The following is a 19,337-nucleotide window of genomic DNA, read 5'->3' on the forward strand; positions in this document are numbered from 1 at the left end:
TCCCTCTTTCCACCCGTCCTTCTGCTCCTGTAACTCAACACTGCACAATTGCACCGGGGCGTAAAACCGGGTCATCAAAGGGACGTTCCCGATGAAAAGCAGATTGCGTATTTTTTTCCCTCCCCGTCGCTAATTTGGGTCTGCGAAATTTTTTCCACGTGGAAAATGCTAGCTGATCATGTTGCCGCGTTTTTTTTATTTTCCCGTTGTCCAAGATAAAATAGAACCTTTAAATTTAGACCCTGGAGAGGGCATCCCATCATGCCTCTGCCCGCGCTCGTATCCCTGCAAACTGCAACAATGAAAGATGAGTCCATCTTTGTCCGCTTTAATCCGCAGTTAAAACCAAAGCTTTGCGATCACAGTTTCCTAGCAAGTGTCAATGTTTCGGCCCGTGACAGCAGGTTCCTGACGCACAATATTTGTACCATATGAATTAAATGTCCTTATTATTAAGGAGACAATGGTGCTACATTACATGGCAGATGATCCAGGGTCCCTGTTTGTCCCCCTTCCCTCTTGTCCCACTTCCTGACTTTTGACCTGGTCACCCCGGGAGACCCCCACCGGGATAAACTGCCCCAGAAGCCATTAAAGTCTGGGTCATACTGGTATAACTCTGAAGGGTGGCAGTTCTGGGGGGCCGAGCATAAATTACAGTTGGACTTTAGACATTTGTACTTGAACGTGTGCCGGATGTAATTCGCTGGTGAATTAACGTTTTTGTTTTTTTCCCCCCAATTATGAAATTTATTACTGGAAACACCAGAACAATTTCTACTTTTGACTCTTTCCTGTTGTCTCATCCGAGTGTTTCTGCAAGCAGGAAAAAAAAAGAAAATCAAGAATGACTAAAAACAGTTTAATCGACGCGTTTTTAAGGAGTCAAAAGTCTGAATTGTGAGTTTGAGTGTAGCTTTGGTGTAAACATTTTCAGGATATGTCATTAAACTGAGCCGAACGTGGTCGTTGGTGTGAACGGTCGGCACAAATGTCGCTGCAATACTTTTGCAACATCCTCTCACGACCAGTTCAGTGGCAGGACGGATCCGCTGTTGCTTTATTTTTAGAGAGAATGTCCACAGATTTCAACAGGACGTGTCCTCCCTCCGGTAACAAATCAGCCTAGTTTTCAGGGCGAGACGCTGGTCTGACGCACGCCATTAGCAACACAACCATGAATACAGGGTTTAGTGAGCCGGGTTTTCTGTCCTACCAGGCCAAGGAAAGAGGGATCCCAGGTAAAAGCGATGTCTACCTGGTAGGACGGAAAACCCGGCTCTCCTGCGGCCTTTGAGGATTGGATTTGGGCACTCTTTGGGCACATTTTTGCTACGCTAAATGACTTAGCATTTCCAATTAAATATTCAAAATCAGGTTTTTCTTTCCCTGGCCTGATCCTGAGCCCACAGTAGATGTTTATTGCGATGAAATGATCCGACTCTGATTGTTCCCGTCTCAATGGTCGGATGTTGTTGTGTCCGCCGCGGCCTTGTTTACGCTCACAGCCTGAAAGCGGATCGCGGCTGAGATCGGTGCTCGTAATCACCTCCGCGTGGCTGACGTGACATTTGTCGACCGTCCCCACATAAAAACAGAGGCACGAGGGGTGAAGGGTTTAAATCTGATCCCGCTGGCGTGTTGCCGCCCCCAAAGGTTCCTGCAGACGTGGAAAAAAAGTGTCACAAATCCCCGTATCGCCATCCGAGCGGCGGCTACGGTAGCGACGGTAACCGGAGCTGCAGAAGACGAGACTGTTTTTAAAGAAACTCTATTTGCGACGACCCTGCGGGGACAAAGGTGGAACAATATTTATTATTTAAACGGGGACAGCTGCATCCTCACGCTTGTACCCCAACACAGAGGTCGGGCCGCTATGAATCATGGGAGTTTCGCAATGACGCCCGGGGCTTCTGAGAAGAGCCGCAGAATCCGAAAGTGTCCTATTGTCAGCGGAACTCTTGGAGGAATCCAGAACAAATAAGCTGAGCTGGCAAATGAGATCGGGAAATTTGGACCCTTTTATTAATCTTATGCTGAAACCTGGCGTGAAGGTCGACCCGTAAACGCTGACGCAGAGCGGCGTCCGTCCGGCCGCCTGTAAACAGCCCGACCGCTGAGTTACAGCAGCTCCCACGGCAGCCGGTTCCGCCTATTGTTCTCTGGTCCCGGAGAACACGTCGCAGTGACACCTCTCCAGGGGTCTCCGCGGCAATAACGGACACCTGGCGAGCGAGTGCACGTACAGTATAATTAACGATAAATCTAACGATAAATGATCTTAAATGCATCAGAACCCGGGCTGGCCCAACGTAATCCGGCTCTCCGTCGCCGTTTAGTCCCTTTAAATCCTGACGCTGCAGAAATTCTTTTACCGGCATCAGAAATGTTTCTGTAGTGAAAAAATAAATGTAATATAATACAAATGAGTCCGTTTATTATCTGTCTGTGTGGAAGAGTTAATTGTGTGTGGGAATGTCGGTCAGACAGCTGCATGTATCGCTGCGGGGGCGGGGGGGTCGGCAGGGGGGTCTCCAGTGTGTTTTTAAGATGCCACTTAATTGATAATATGGAAACGAACCGGTGAAGCCAAATGGTTTTGACCCCGTTTGACCTCCACATGCTGCTGCTGTTTTGGGGGTTTGGAGCTCTTTCAGGAAACGTGCGGGAGGATCGGAGTCGTGAGCTCGCTGCTGTCTTTTTCCTGAAGTTAGGAAGTCCCGGCGTGTATATTTAGATCCCAGCTGTTCACCGCGGAAACAGTCGGGAAGAGTCAAGGCCCCGGGCGGTCGACGGACGAGCGGCCCAAACAAACGCGGCGGCGGGGGCGCGTGCTGCCCCCTCTTCACCGCCCTGGTTTCTCTTCTGCTGAACCTCCACCTCGGGAGGCAGGAGGGGAACTGTTGCGTGTGGAAGTGTTTTAAAGAATTCCTTTGGTTTCCCCCACTCTTAACACCCTTCTTTTAAAATAAAGCGTGTGCAGATAAGAGGACCCTTTTTTCTCTGGCTTGTCACTTCCAGAGCATCCCGCCCTGGGATTTCCCACACTTCTTCAGCGCTGCCCTGACCTCCGCAACATCCACGTTCCCCTCCGGCCAGTTGTCAAGCTGCCCGTGTGAAACAGCTGTGGCCGAGGGGAAAAAATGGGTGTGACATTCGGGAGACAATGACTTTCGGGCCTGGGTCTGTTTTTAGAGTCCTCTGACCCGTTTCCAGTGTCGTCCAAAGATTCCAGAGGAATATTTTAACCGCTGTTGCTGCAGGAAGGGCAGGACAACTGCGCTGCAACCCGAGATCCCGTCGCGGCGTTCCGAAATACACTTTGTGTCCTGCTGGAGCCGTTTCACACGCAGAGCGCGGCGCTAACGCACGTTTCCTGCTTCTCGTCATGGCATAAGTCGCCGCCGGGGCGTAATAACACGATGCCGTGTTTATAACAGGTGTAATAGCTGCTGCTGTGTTCGCCACAGGGAGCTCGTAGCTTCTGTCCATGCATCTCGTGGTTATCGTTGGAATGTTCTTGAGCACCGATGCTTCTGCTGTTGCGGAATCATGCACACGAGAGCCTTCACGTGCGCGCCCCTGGGGGCTCTCGGGGTCATTCCTAAACTGAGAAGCGTTGTGCGAGCCCACATTTTCCCAAAGCCTCCCACCGCCGTCGCCGCTTTGACCGAGCCGCGAGGGCGTGTCCGGGGTAACTATCGCATGTCACATAAGTGCAGGCCACAGATGGAGGAAAGATCGAGTTTCTCATCGATTAAAAAGGAAAGAAAGGCGTCTTCAGGCTGAGAGGCTCGGCAGTTCACAGGCGGTCATGGTTCAGGAGGTCCGGGTGGTGCCGGGAGTTCGGGAGTTTCTCTGTTCTCGTTTAACAGAAGAAACGTCGATGTGAATTCAGACTGATTCAGAGTGTGGTTGTCTAGCAAGGGTAGGAGCAGCAGGATATTAAATGTTTAAATCCAATTATTAACACCTTTCTGAGTGAAATTAAAAGATAAGAAGCCTTTTGTTTTGCTCCTGAAAGGCCTCAAAAAAGGCCGTCAAGGCATTGAAGTGGAGTAAAGTTTCTATTCTGTACATTCAAAAGGTGTGTAATTGTTTTGTTTTTTTTCCTTAATGAGGATATTTTTATGATTTATGGGCAAATTTTGTTGGATTACAGCATTTTGGATCAGGTTTCCATGAACAACCCAACTTGTGCTGGATGTGTTTCTCTCTGAATTTAGGTAAAGGTCAGGAAATAAATAAATAAATAAATAAATAAATAAATAAATAAATTCTCTAAATGTAAGTCTTCCATCGGTGCAGCTGAGAAGCTGCACCGATGATCCTGATGTCCACCTAATGCTCAGATTAAGAGATTTTGCATCAGGTGGTTTTTGAGGTCTGTCTCCACGGTTACGGAGCGGTGTCAGGACCAGTGGAAAAGTACAACCAGCCTGTGTCAGACTGGACAAAAGGATGACAGATGCCTGCTGGGTAATTTCCATAAACATGCTGAAATAGCTGCCTGCTCGCAAAGAACATTCAATCCAAAATAGTTTCCAACCTGACGGAGGAAAAAGGTGTTTGTGTTTTAAAACGGGTCACAGCGGCGCCTCCGCTCCGGTGAAAGACACAGGAAACCAGTTTACATCAAGTTCTCCACGTGTTCATCCATTTGTGAATGAGCCGGCGGCAGCACCAGGAACTGTCCACGCGTCAGCCCACACGGACCTCTGTGGCGGTCCGACCGGGCCCACTGCCGATCATTTATTGGGCTTTATTCTGGTTGGATTATCCAGATTGTTTGATTAAAGTGGCAGAAGGTGGCAAAAATGCAGACGGTGCCCTCACGATGATGACCTTTATCATTTTAACGATTGTCTGAAACACCCTGGCAGCTGGATCCAAACCGGTGATTACTGGGAGAACATTTGAGCGGCTTCCTGCCGCACTGATCTGGAGCCCTTCGCAGATTATATAATCTGAGGCCACACGAAGCCTGGACGCTCCCCGAGTGTGTGAACGGCACATGGAAGTGGGTTCTCAGCTGAAGAAACAAACGGCTCTATTGATGGCAGAATAAGAGGAGCTCTTTCCTCTCCCCCTTATCTCAGGATGCATCTCGGGCCGCTCCCGATAACGGCCATCCTGATTAGATGTGCATGAAAAGCTCCGTGTCCTCCTTCCTCCTTTAATCGCATCATCCAGCTCCATCGCTTTCAGATTAAATTACTTCTTTGATTTGTCTTTGGAGATCAGGCGTTGGCGAATTTAGAGATTTGAGGCACCAACGCCAGAGAAGATCCAGGACTAAATAGCTTTAGCAGGACTGCAGCGCTAGTCTTAGCATCACGGTCTCTACAAGTTTAGTAAGTTAAAATCACCAACATCTAAAGTTTCGCTGGTTCCTCTCCTGTGTCTTCTCACCAAGAGAACCTCCAGAACTCTGCAGGGACAGAACTACAAACTAATGTGGTATCTCGGCGACACTTGTCTGTCTTTAGGTTCTGCGGTAAACACACTGATGAGCCTGCGTGTTGCTCAGACCAGCATGTTTACTATAGCTACCGCCTTTGGGATGCCTCCCACTCTAAAGGAGCTTCTAAAGGACTCCCTGGATTGTGGTCCTGGGTGAGACCTGCAGGGGACCTGAATGGGTGTCCTGGGAGTCGGCATTTAATCAAGGAGCCATACAGATATGCTCTGTTTACTTGCAGCCTGAAATAAACAAGGGTAGTCCTGCCAGTCGGGCTGTGAAAAACGGCTAATGAAGCTAACTAGCTTTAATTCAGATGTTGCAGCGGCCGCAAAAGCTAATGTGGTTAAAATCTAACCATCAGTAAATGATCTCAACATTAAACAAGATTTTCTAAGATGTGTTTACCTGGTTAAACAGGCCTCTGGTTGCTACGGAGACAGAGACACAGAGCCTGTGACTATGGACCAAGGCAGCAGCGACAGCAGGGGCATGGGGCCAGGTGGCAGCGGCAAACACACGCAGCACCATTAGCATCCATAAAAAGCCAGGGCTTGTCAGCATCAATCACCCCCGGCCTGTTATTGTGAACCTTAGCAGAAGTGTACGTGAACATCCAACAGCGGCTTTTTTCCCAACACCATGTGTCCACAACACATTTCTGGAAAAGAACAGTTTCAACCAGTTTTACTTGTAGCTTGTAGTTCCAGCACCTGCTCAACACAGCATGTTTATCAATTTTTTTCCACACATACTCATAATCCTATTAAATATCCGGACACCTGATTTTTGCTAACTCTGCTAACAGTAGCTGGTTTGAAAGGAGCCAAGTTGGAGTCTCCTCTCTGTTTTGGTCGCTCTATTGTCTTCTTTAATCTTGACCCTGGGTCTGAACTGTTCCGTTTTGTGTTGTTTATGTCCTGGTGGACCCTGTCATGTTATCCACGGCGGGGAAGGTTACTTTGACTTTCTTGCTAATTGGTTCACAGCAGAGGTTGTAAATGTAAAGTGCACGCAACTTCAAGGAAGCCACAGGATGTGGTTGTTGATTCCTACACAAACAATTGAGGATGTCCGCGCTCCTCTTCTGCCTGTTACTGGTGATCCAGTTGTTCCCTGGGATCGATGGCTGGCATTGTTTGAGAATTACTTGCTGGCTTTGGTCCACACGGGCCTAGTGGAGGCTCTGGTGTCATTGTCCCAAGCAGAAGGGATAGTAAATCTTCGCCCTGCTCACTTTCTCGGATAAGTGTCACAGCCACGAAGGCTAACTTCAGCTCCGGAAGAAGCCGGCAGATGCACTGTCGAGTTTTGTAAGAGGACCTGGAACAGGGTCAGACTGTGTATCAGCATTACGTGAGCTGGCGAGGCTGTGTGATTTCGGGGGTTTGGAGGGACCAGTTGTCCAGTTAATAGAGAAAACATCACGTAACCAACTCGGGAAGAGCGTTTCACCAGAGCCAGACTGTGTTCTGCTGTCGTTCCTCTCTTCATTCAAGCTCTACACATGCTGCGTGGTCACAGCTCTCAACCCCTCCTCATGGCCACAGGGGCCAACATGTCAACCCTGAACAATCCTCTCTGTCGGATAGAAGCAGCAATGTGCACCACTCTGAGGACTTGTTCCTTGCCATGGGTATTGCCCCATGTCGTCGCCTCCTGGCCCGACTGGTTCCCGGAACTGTTCAATAGGCGCAAGCCTGTTAGCCAGGGGAATGTGCCGTAGAAGCTGGATATCTGTGATGTGATTGAGGACAAGCTGCCCCGTCTGGTGGAGGCGGACATCAGGGCCTGGCAATGCCTCCTCAACGGTGTCAAAAACTCCACTGTCTTCAGTATGATGGACAATTTACATACATGCTAGACGGGCGGTTTGACAGACACACTGACATCAGCAAGTGACAGGTTACTGTGGTTACCGAAAGGGTCATAATTGTAAGGCGTGCGGCAGTTCGGTAAACGCACCTTCTAGGGAGTTGCACGGTGGGGTTATTGAGTCCTACACAAACATAATACTTGAACACTGTCGCTGCTCCAAACCTCCCTCTGGGGAGTTTCGATGCAGAGCTGACGTTGTTGGTTGTTAGCGTTGTCCTCTCCTGACTGGGTCCTCATGGCAACAACAAAGGTGGGGTTGGGGGTGGGTGAAGAGTGTATCTTGTTCCTCTGTGCAGGCTGTGCTCACTGTTTTTGTGCTCTTCATAACTCTGGTTGAGACACTTTCTCCACATTAAAGGCCCATGTTGCTTTGGTCGTCATAGAGATGTCTAGACCGAATTTAACTTTTAAGCTAAAGTTAGACATCGAGAAAGGAGGTAAAGCTCGCGATGCAGGTGAGGGACCCAGGGTCTTAACCCCATTTAATCGCCGTCCCATTAAACAATTTTGTCTTTGGTCACATATAACCAAAAACATTTAATCAAAATGAAATAAGCAAGTGTGCAATAATGACAGTGGTTGGAGTTGTTGACAAAAATCCCGCCGAAGAGATCGTCAGTAGCTGAAGAAATTGATTTATTTCCAGGAAATCAGCATTTTACTGTTGGAACTTCAACAGTGTTGGCTAAAATAATGTCCAGTAATCATAGATTTCCTCAATTGTAAAACTATTTTGTTGTTAGTATATCATAAATATCTGCTTTTATTTTTTTGGCACCAAGCTCAAAGTTAAACATCTTTTACGTTTGTTTGTTTTTTCTTTTGAAAGCGTTTTTTTTTTTTTTTTTTTTTTTTTTTAATTCCCATAATCTCACTTCAAATCTTGAGTGAGAAAAATGTGAAAAACTGACCCGGTGAACCCGTCAAGTCTGACTTCACCACCCAAATCTGGAGATCCATATTTTTAGCGTGGCATAACCTAGCGTAAAAAAGCCAGCGTGATGCTAACCAGACGCTATGATCACGTCCGATTTGTTGCTCGACCACCGGCAGGAGGAACAGTCCCAGGTAATCTGTAGTCTGCATAAACAGTGGTTAGATTACATGAGTAATCCCACCTGTTACTGATGTGGGAACCACTGACACACCTGTGATGGAGCCCCTATAGGGCACAGAGGACTTCCTGCCAGGCTGCTGAACAGTCTGCAAAAATAATTTGCTAAATAAAAAGTGACGGCTGTTGAGTGACAGTGATTCAGTTTAAGCATCAGTCGGTGCTAATGTTAGCTCGATGCTAAAAGCAACAAGCCAGGGGTGAGGCGTCACGGATGATGGGAGGGCGGCCCTGTCCGATCAGCCAGTTGTGCTCGGCAGCGGTTGTTCTGTTCACGCTGTGACAGATGTTTACGCTGCATTCATAAATCTTATAGACTTCATTAGAGGGGAATGTTTTTTCTCTCTCTCTTTTTTTTTTTGATGAATATTCTGTGCAGCACAATCAAAAACAGGAATCTGAGCTTCGGGGAAGAGACGTTTGTTCTGTCAGCCCAGTTTCAGGGTTTGACGTCACCGGTTTAAAAATATGATCAACATCTACGTTCCAGCGCCGCGTCGTTGGCAGCCTGGTCATGATGAGCCGCGTCCGTGCCAAGGCCTCCTCCAACCGCTGTTCCTGCTTTCTAATATTACACAATATGATTTAACCGCCCTGCAGCTGCTGTAAAACACACACAGTCAAATTGGCGCACATGCAGCCGTCCCACACGCCGCCGCCGCCGCGGTCCAATGTTTATAGTTGGTTATATAGGTTAATATTGGAAACCGTCGTTTATGATTAGGAGCTGAGCTGTTGCTCAATAGGTCGGTGCCCTAAGAGGGGAAAGTGAAAATGTTCTTTGTTACATAAGCCAGTCTGTCAATTATTTACGTTTATGGACGTTTAAGGGCAGCGGGTGTGGACTTGGCCGACCAGTCACTGCTGGCGCGGGTAATAAATACAGGTGACACAAAAGTCACATCCAGAACAACGAGAGCAGGAGGGTTTCTCTGGGTCACCCGCTCGCGCATCCACATTTGTCTGAATGGTCTTTTAATTGGCGGGATCATGTGACGCGCGGTGGTTCCTGCTGCTGGTGACACACTTGTTTATGATCCCTCCGACGTTTGTGACACCATAAATCCAACAGTAATTACTGTCGAGTCTATGGCCTCACCACCCCCGCCCCCGCCCCGGGCCCGCCCTCTTTTCTTTTTTTTTAATTTAATTTGTATGGTAGTCTATAAAACGTCAAGATTTAATTGACAAAATGATTTAGCCTGGTAATGATGTTGGTGCTGATGGGAGTGTGTCCTGGTCATTAATGTGTGTGTGTGTGGGGGGGGGCATGAGGCAGCAGGGGTCCGTTAACCCTTCACGTGTCCGTGTCACCCTCTGTGGAAGCTTTGTCATCCTGTTGTGGTCGGCCACAAAAGGCCTAACGACTGTGATGTAATGGAGCGACACCGTGCTGCCGCTCGCATTGCTCGCATTCTTTTGCTTTTTTGCCAACCTGACATTCTTGTGGGTATTTTATAGACGGATAATAGGAGGATCACAACTGGAATTTGTTGAACAAACTGTAGCCCTTTGACTTTGGAACCTGTTATTGTCAGTCTGTGGAGTTGGTAATGCCGCTTTTTTCTTCCCAACCAGGAGAAGCAAAAAGAATTTTTTATTTTTCTTTTTCGACAAAAATTTCTCATCTGTTGTGCGAAAACATGAAAGTGAACAAAAAATGTTTCAAGCCATGCGGCACCCATGATCCTAGGGTACTTGAATCCGAGGTCGGGGCTGTGCTAGTCGCTATGGGTTGGCGAGTAGCACAGCTATTTTCACAAAAATCATGAAAAAAGCGAAAACAAATTTAAAAAAAACCCCACTTCTTCCTCCCTCTGTATGTTCTTGACTCTAGGATTACATAATATGATAAATACACACAAAGACGAGGCCTCTGTGCTAGCATATCAGTTAGCTGCAGGTTATCGTTGCACGTCTTACATCTGTTACGCTGGCCGACTAAATAACCCAGTTTACGTTTTAAATTTACATGTTTGATTTACCTGTGTGGGGGCGCGGCCTCGGCTCGAGACGCTAACGTCACGGCGGCTTCCTCTCGACGTCTTTTCCCGGCGGTTGATTGTCGTGTTAGCGTCCAGCGTGTTTATGAGCGCCTCCTGCGGTCCAACCTCCCCTCGCGGTTCCAAAGTAAATAAGAGGAAAGCCCCATCTGTCAAAGAGTCGGGTTTCTCTGACGTGACACCCTGCACACGAGCATGTTCCACCTCCCTTACGGTCAGTGTATCCCTGCTCACCTCAGGTCAACATACCCCGTCTGTAAAGTAGTGCCACGCGCTGATGCCTTGGGGGACAAGAACTGGACTATTTTCAGCTCAATCCCGATGTTGACGCCAGAGCAACTGAGCAACTGTGTTTTGAGTTTGGGTTTTTCTACCGTGCGTGACGTCAAATGTGAAAGTTTCTGTCGGCATGCGGGTTTCCTCCCAGGGAGCAGATGCAGGATTCTCTTCGGGGGGATGATTCATCCGTTCAGTTTGCACGGCAGCTCTCGTTCTTTCTTTCAGAATTTCTGATGAGTCACTTAGCGCACGGCAACAGAGCGCTGTTTACTTTTTGACTTTTACTTTTTGTTTAACTTGTTTAATACAAAAATCTGCCACTCGTTACACATGTGCTACCATCGGGTCCGGCCCTCGAGTGCATGCGGGTCAAGGTCTGGCTACCCTGACGTGAACCCAGCCATCATATTGGAGTCTCTGCTGTATTTACATGCCTGATGTCATAGTGCCTTCAGCAAAATTAGGATTATTTTCTCTAAATTGTTTCTTTTAATGAGTCGGAAGCATTTTTGTACTCTGCAAATCCACAAATTCAAAATAGGGAGTTGAGTTCAAGTTCATGTTGGGTCCCAGGACCCAAATCCACGCTGTGGGGATATTTACTCCAACAAATGAGGAGTTTAAAGCCCTTTTTTCTGAGAACCGCAAACACGTTGATGCAAATATTCCCATTTAAAACCAACTGGTGTGTAGTGAGCAAACAGTTTATAGTCCCAAGTGAGCCTGCAGGCCAGGAGTGTTCCAGTCGTGGCAGGAAGCAAAATGGGTCGTGTTACCGTGGCAAACACCGAAAAAGCTTAGCAGATGATCCAGCGATTCATAAAAAGAGGTTTGACAGGAGACGCTCCAGGCACCAGCAATACGAACCAACCTGCTGTTGATTCTGGTTCTGTTCCACTGAGGCTGAAGGCTCCGCTCAAACTTTTGGACCCATTAGAACCATTTAGGCTCATCATTTCAGGTTTAGAACTCACGCTCTTCCTAGCTAGTGACTCTAGTCATGATACACCGGTTCTTTGACACCCAGCAGGACCACCACAGTCATCGGATACCCGGGACACGCTGGGTTGGTTCCTGGTCGCCCGATTCCTCATCCTGACAGAAGCTTTCAGGCGGTTCATGCGGTCGGTGGCGTTTGCCGCGTCGATGTTTGTGAGCAGCTTTTGGTTTTGTCTGCGTTCGCGGGGGGCCGTGTGAAACAGGAAGACTTGGGCTTGACCCAAAGACAAAACAGCCGGAGGATCACAGGTCTGACGAGGGCCCCGGCGCGTTTGAAGGTTTTGTCGGTTCGGTTCCCAGCAGCTCCGATAAAAGCCAGCGGTTCCGGTCATAGTCCGGGAGCGGCGGCCGTGTTTGTGTTGCGGGTCCAAGCTTTTCACCCCAACATTGTTGTTTCCAGGTTGCGGTCCCGCTACGGTTTAGACGCGGTTCAGTCAGCTGTGCAGCGTGATGTATAAAACACAAATAAATAGTGATAAAAGATAAACAGTTTGGACACTGGATATATGAGGGGTTTATTTGGGAATAATGGAGGCCGGCCTAACATTTACCTTTGGATGTTTACTCTGCTGATACGGTGTTATTGTTTTCATAAACAGCCAGCAAGACGAGCGGCACAATAGAAACACAGTCGTTCACCTACAGCGCCGCAACACCGCGCACAGCCTCACAATGTGGCACTACTTTTCCTCTCAGACAGGAAGTAGCCTCATTGTGCCTTTCCTGCTTCAGCTTTAAATTAATAACCCAATAAATAAAAGTAATTTAAATGGTGTGACCGGAAAGGAACTCCTTAGTTTCCCACCAGTTTCGCCCATGGGGACAAACCGGTGCCCCCTCTTATGCCGTGGAAAAAAAAAAGAAAAAGAGTTTTGTTTAGCGAAGAATAAATAAATACGTTGATTTTCTTCCATTGTACTTTTCTGGATGCATGATTTAGTTTGCGGTTGAAATGTGATTTTGAAATTATTTCTCATCGAGGAAATATGAAGTACTCACCCTGATTATAATAAGCACCCGAAACAACGCACTCTGACTCATTCCCTCTCTTCCCCTTTTCCGAAATAACCGGGATGAATCAGCTACCGTAACTGCTTAATGTCAGATGGACGGAACACACACGCAGAAGCCGGAGCTCGTGTTCTGACTGCAGCTCCACTCCGCAAGTTGACATTAACGTCAGTTTTCCTTGATGGTGAACTGAGGAATTTTCCATTCAGCTTGGTTCACAACCACGGTTCTTCTGAGCGGTTGACAGGAAGACGTCCAGTGGTGGAAGTCAAAAAGGGGTAAAAGGGTTCTCTCTGGACAGGGGGGGGAGTGGGTTAGCCGAGGAACATGCATGTCAAATTTACAGTTAAATGCTAGCACGAATTAGCACCATGATGCTGCTAATGAGCAACTACAGCCAAAACATTTTCCAACTAATCTAAATAAAACCTTACAAATGACGTCATATCTGTAGAAAGTGGTGCGACAGAGCTGGAGGGTGACGGATGAGTGAACTGGTTGGGGACCAGGGTGTCGAACCAGCAGGTGGTTTGTGTTAGAACGACACTTGATAGATGAGAACGAGCCCGGGAGGTGTTGTTCTCCCCTCTAAAGGCTTTGGGGGGGGCTTTTAAAATAAAAGCAGATCACCCTGGAACACGTTTAATTACACTTTTATTATTTTCAGCTATCTAAAACTGGACTGGAGCAGTTAACACTTGTCTTAGCGTTTGACTTTATTGGACTGTGTGTGTGTGTGTGTGTGTGGGTGTGTGTGTGTCCTGGAGAGATAATTGCAGTTATGAGGCTACAGGAAAACAGTTTCTGGCATTAATAAATGACTGTAATTTATTGTAATTATGGCTGTCTGTATATAGCAAAAAGGGCAATTAAAATCCTCCACAGGACCCATGAGAACTAAAATATCGCCTCTTTAGTGTCCCGTTTGACGTTAAAAATCAAATATTAGATCTGAATAAACATGGTCTGATGTGGAAATATTTAGATACCACAGACAACTGACGCCACAGGAATCAGACTGTCAACTGACATTTTATTGAAAAGAACAATATACAATATCAATATTAATACAAAAACTGTACATTCTGTGTTTTTGCAGTACATTCGGAAGACAAACTATCTGTGTGTGTGTGGGGGGGGGGGGGTATGTACACGTGTGGGATCTGTTTTCCTTTAGAGAATAAAACGATGCAGGATATAAGTTTGCTTGGATGCAGACTCGGTACAGTCGGCCTTCTGAGCTACACAGTTTCAAACCTCATGTAAAAAAAAAAAAAAAAAAAGCTCAAGTAGTGTGGAAAAACCAGAAGGGTGATTTTTTTTTTAAAAAAAAAAGCATGTTTCATCAGGAGACTCGAGGTTTTTAGCGTCTCCGAACGTAACACTGTAGATCTACGCCACTTCTTGTTTTATAACCTTTTTTAAAGCAGGTTGAGCTTTAAAAAAAAAAAAAAAAAAAACCCATTCTGGTTAAAGTCACCCTGCCGATTTATATCCCTTCACTTTTAACCCTTTTTTCTTTTTTTTTCTTTCAAATTTAGGCTTGATGAAGCGGCTCAAGATGACAGATTAACAGTTTAAAAAAAAAAAAAAGTTGTGCACACATTCATGAATGACAAACCTTATTAAAACATTCTAGCTCGCTGTACCAAAGCTCATGTTTTTACAGACATATCTATGATAATAATACTCTTTGGCGTTTTTTTTTCTTTTGAATCAACCGTTAAAAACAAAGAAGCAGCAGCACTTGTAAGAACATTCAGAATCTCCTGTTTCCACAGTCGCTTTAAGTTAACCGATGCTGTAATTAACTACTCTTCTCTACCTCTCGACGTGTTCCTATCGACCAGGCCGGCACTGAATCACAGATATGGATCAGCAACTCCAAAGATAAAAGCAAAAAGTTGGGGAAATCAGTGCTGTCGCGCCAGGTTCTTACGAGACATTTGCAGAATGTTACCGGTGCGATTGCTTGGACTAGTGAGATGTCTGCTGTGAGACCAGCTCCTGAACAGATACTTGTACCTGTGTTCCAGACATCCGTGTCACATGTACTTGAGAGAGCACACTATTTTCTAGCAGCACAAAAACGTATTCTTCAAAGAAAACACCCGATTCGGAGGGGCCCGGGGACACGCCGTGACCCCTGCCCTCTTCGTGGCCTCGCAGTCACCGGACGCCGAGCGCACGCTCGCGGGGACGACTGACGGAGAATTCTTCCTACAATGTGGTTCACGTTGCTGTTTTGTGGGTTTCAGACTGTTGCCTACACACAAAGTTCTAAACCTCATCACAGCAGTACCATTCAGCTGGCCTTCCCACCCAGGCCCCTCGGGGCCCGTCGGGCCCTTCTGGAGCAGAGATGAGATACGATTTTTTTTTTTTTTTCCCCCAGAAAATCTCTCGAGTGAGGCCTGACCGGTCATATTTCGGACTCCCGTCTCAGCGATCTGGGTTCTAGCAGCACCGTTGCCTGGGTGTGCTCGTTCTCTGAGATGTTGTCCGTCTGAGTGCCGTCGGGCCCCACGCTGCCCCCGTTTCCCTCGTCCGTATCCTCTTTATTGTCCAGCGCCATCTCGTTTTCGTAGCAGAAAGAGTTTGAGTTCGAGAGAATGTATTTTTTCTCCGCTAGGTCTCTGGCGCTGCAGAGAGGTGTGCTCTGCACCTCGTATGTCTTATGGAAGCGGGAATAGTCCACCTTGTAGTAGTTCTTCTCCTCAAAGAGCACCGGCTCGAACCGATGGCCCCAGAGGATCTCGTCGGCGACGTAGGAGCTGCGGCACTGCGTGGTCATGGCTGTGGCCTCCACCATGCCCTCCAGGATGACCACGATTTCAAACTCTGAGCTGTCCAGGTCCTGTTTGCTCATGTTGTAGAAGGGACTGTCCTCGTTGATCTCGTGGACGATGGTGATGGGCGAGACCAGGAAGATGCGGTCGACTCCGCTGTCGAAGCCCACGTCTATGTCCATTTGATCGAGGGGGATGTACTCCCCCTCCGGCGTCGTTCTGGATTTCAGGAGCTGCGCTCTGACGTGTGCCTCCACCAGGTGGCTCTTCCTGAGGTTGCCCACACGCCACATCAGGCACAGCTTGTTGTCCCTCATAGCTACGGTGGCGTTATGGCTGAAAACCAGAGTTTCGTTCCTCTTCTTGGGCTTTGCCATCTTGGCCATGACGGCACCGATGATGAAGGCGTCAATTATACAGCCCACGATGCTTTGGAAAACCACCACAAAGACGGCCACCGGGCACTCGTCCGTCACGTATCTGTAGCCGTAGCCTATGGTGGTTTGGGTCTCGATGGAGAACAGGAAGGCGGCGGTGAAGCTGCTGACATTGGAGATGCATTTCTGAGTGTTGTTTTCCAAATCCCCGTGAAAGATGGCCACCAGCCAGAAGATGCAGCCGAAGAACAGCCACGACAGGAGGAAGGCCAGGGAGAAGATCATCAACATAAACCGCCAGCGGATGTCAACACAGGTAGTAAAGATGTCTGCCAGGTAGCGCTGGCCCTTCTCACTAACGTTGATGAACTGCACGTTGCAGTGGCCGTCTTTCTTCACAAATCTGCTCTGCGGTTGGTGCCTCGTGTGCACCTTACCTTTGCCGTTACCGTAGCCGTTGGGCACCGCCATTGTGGCTAGCTTCATGCCGTCCTCCTCTGATGACACAATGCTGTAGTGGCTGTCTCGCACACTTCCCATCACCTCAGTCTGGGAGGGCTGTGCTGCTTCTGCTTTGGAAAACAGCCCAAGTTTCTGGAAGAAGCGTTGGAGAAACAGTTTCGAAACGCTTTTCGGGGACCAGCTCTGAGAGGAAATGGTGACGAGATGGAGGCGGGGCTGAAGGAGCTCTTCAGCCTCTCTTGTGAAGATCAGAAAGAAGACCTCACTCTTCTTTTGCCGGCGGACTGGACCTCATGAAGTCCATCTGCTGGGAGACAAAAGAGACGAAGTCTGAGCCGAAGGGATTCCAGAAGCACACACACAAACCCAGCAGTTTAGTTTCTGAAGCGGAGATCTCCAATGAAGCGGAGATGTGAATGCAGCCTGAGAAAACCCATCAAACACTGCAAACCCAGCGTCAACAGAACCGGTCCTGTGCCAGCAGTGATATTTAACCCTCCTCTAACATTTCAGCCTTCACTGGGAGAGGCCACCCTGTAATTGCTCTCAGCTCCCGTCGTCGGTCACATACAAAGTCCATTTGTTTTCTTTGGCTGCCCCGCATTGGCTCCATCAGTTCATGAAGGACTGTGGGTTTCAGCGCTTCTACAGGATCCCATGAACTGATGGATCCGTTAAAAAACCCAACTGAGAATCTCCGCCGCAACAAACTGACTGTGCACCGAAAGTTCTGAGTTCTTTTGCGTCACATTGAACATGTAATCCTACTATTATTATTGCAGTTATTGTGAAGCAAATTATTATTATTATTATTATTACTGTTTGTTTGCAAGAATCCTTCAGTTCTCACAATTCGGCTGCCAGCATTGATCAGTCTGATCAATCAGTGACTGGAAGCACTTTCTCAAGTACTCCACTACAGTTTCTTTTTTTTTTTCTGTACATGTTTTCCCCCCAGGCTTAAACACTGCTGTCACTCATGTCACTATTTTAGACCGTTTTAAATGTCTCTTCTGGGCCCCTGTTATGATATTTTATAACAGATTAATCCTTAGCCTATTATTTGAATTAGAAGCTTGTGCAGAGTTTTTGTGGCATCCTCTGCATTAAATTAGTTTTGGGCAGTAGAGGAGCTGCACGGGCCTGGTCGGGCTGGTTCAGGACAGAATCTTTCACCAGCAGAGTCGAGCAGCTTGTTGACTCTGACAGAAACCTCTGGGGGTTGCAGTAATGGCCGTCCTCGGTGGATTCTCCCCAACTAGCGCAGCACTTCTCATTAGTTTTGACCGTCCTAGCAACACAGACTGAGTCAACCTGCTGCTGCAGAGCTGCTGTAGTAAGTAAATCTGGCTGATGCAACGTGTCTGCAACTTTATCACTTAGAAGTTCAAAGTCAAACCGTGCATCCATCTTTTACACAGATGCTGCAGGAACATAAGTCCATAAACACCACCAAATGTGGGGAGTAGATGCAATTTCTTTTTTTTAAAAAAAAACAACAAAACAGTGGTCGAAAGGGTTGTAACATGATTATATCACACACATGGTTTGGTTTTCAAACTGTCTGTGGACAGAAGAACAGATCTGCTCACAATGAAGCAAATGCCTGCGACAAATGTTAACAGGTGCGGGAGAGGAGGGGGAAAAAAGCCTGACTTCTGATGCAATCGCACACGCACACACCCGCCACAGAATGAAAGAAACGTGCTTTCCAAAATGAGGAATTATCAGAAATTCCTGAAAGCAGAATTGCGATGAAAGGTGGTTTTCCTATAAAAAAAAAAAAAAAAAGAGAGAGAGAGAGAGGGGGAAAACGTCGTGCGTAAAAGGACCAGGACATCCGCGCGCAACGGAGCACAAATCATCCCGCATCTTTGTTAAAACAGCTCCGACATGCGTGAAGCAAGCGCGGGTTAAAGCGTGAGAGGAGGCTGGAAAAGAGGTGTCTGCTGCTCTTGTACCTGTTGCTCATCTGTGACTTGTTGAGTTCAGCTCATCAAATATAATCCAGCCGGTTTGTTGTTTTTTTTGTTTTTGACCTCCGTTACTCTCCGCGTCCTTTCCACGCGCGTGTCTCTTGTAATTATTCGTCACTTTTATTTGTTTTGACGGATCGGGTTCAGGTGAGAAACTTCCCTCGCGCTCCGGCGGACCGGTCTCGCTCATGTGCCGCGCGCTGGCTCCTCGCAAACCACTTTAAAAGGTTACGCGCCGGCACGCCCCGCCCACGCCCTCCGCCTCTGGCCAATAGAGGGAGGAGGGGGGAGCGCGTGTCAAGTAGACACAACGGGACGGCGGCCGCATTGTGTCTACGCGTTTCATCCATAGGGTGTTCACAGGAGGGACGCGTAAAAATAGTGCTGTTGGGGGTCAAAGAGTTCCCAAAATTCAGATGCAAACCTATCAGAAATATTCACTCTGGACCACGTGGGGTTTGATTGCAAATGTCAGGAGGGGTGAAGAAATGAACAACTCTGGAATATGAAGGTTGAAATTAACTTTTTTTAATAACACCAATTTTGTGCTCTTCATCACCTGCGCCCTCTGCCATGTATAGAGATGTTTGTTGTTTTTATACATGTTATTATTATTATTTTTTATGTGGGTATGGAAAATGTGTTCTATCGGAAAAAATGACTCACTCGGTAAGAGCCCGACATGCCTGTATTATGATATGACTGTCTTTCTCCACTGAGCTATCAGGTTGCTTCGGATGTTTGGACTATGCATCTGTTGCTCTATAATTTTAGGTCATGCTCGGGTCCCTAAAACCTCTTGACTAAATCATCTTCCTGCGTGACAAACATGAACCTCCGGCTGCACGTTTCTTAGTCTGCCCATCAAACTGCGCCGGCTTTTATTTTTAGTGTTGAATATTTATAGCTGCACATATATTTAGACTGAACCACCTGTGTGTGTGTGTGTGTTTGCTTTTCCATGCCCAATTTCCAGCAATAAGTGTGT

The 19,337-nt window shown here is 47.4% G+C and overlaps 1 protein-coding gene across 1 annotated transcript; it reads right to left on the reverse strand.

Moving 5' to 3' along the window:
• Positions 1-13,758: 13,758 nt before the first annotated feature.
• On the reverse strand, positions 13,759-18,552 carry kcnj2a (potassium inwardly rectifying channel subfamily J member 2a). Its single transcript, XM_057042781.1, has 2 exons — positions 18,335-18,552; positions 13,759-16,680 (listed from the first exon to the last, which is right to left on the reverse strand). Exon 2 carries the CDS (start codon positions 16,449-16,451, stop codon positions 15,168-15,170), a length of 1,284 nt encoding a protein of 427 aa, XP_056898761.1. The 5' UTR covers positions 16,452-16,680; positions 18,335-18,552; the 3' UTR covers positions 13,759-15,167.
• Between the last annotated feature and the right edge of the window lie 785 nt (positions 18,553-19,337).

Source organism: Takifugu flavidus, chromosome 1, assembly GCF_003711565.1.
Source record: "Takifugu flavidus isolate HTHZ2018 chromosome 1, ASM371156v2, whole genome shotgun sequence".
Classification (NCBI taxonomy): Eukaryota; Metazoa; Chordata; class Actinopteri; order Tetraodontiformes; family Tetraodontidae; genus Takifugu; species Takifugu flavidus.

What these genes read in the sequence shown, in the direction of transcription:
- kcnj2a (XM_057042781.1), bottom strand. Translation starts at nt 16,451, where the DNA reads ATGGGAAGTGTGCGAGACAGCCACTACAGCATTGTGTCATCAGAGGAG.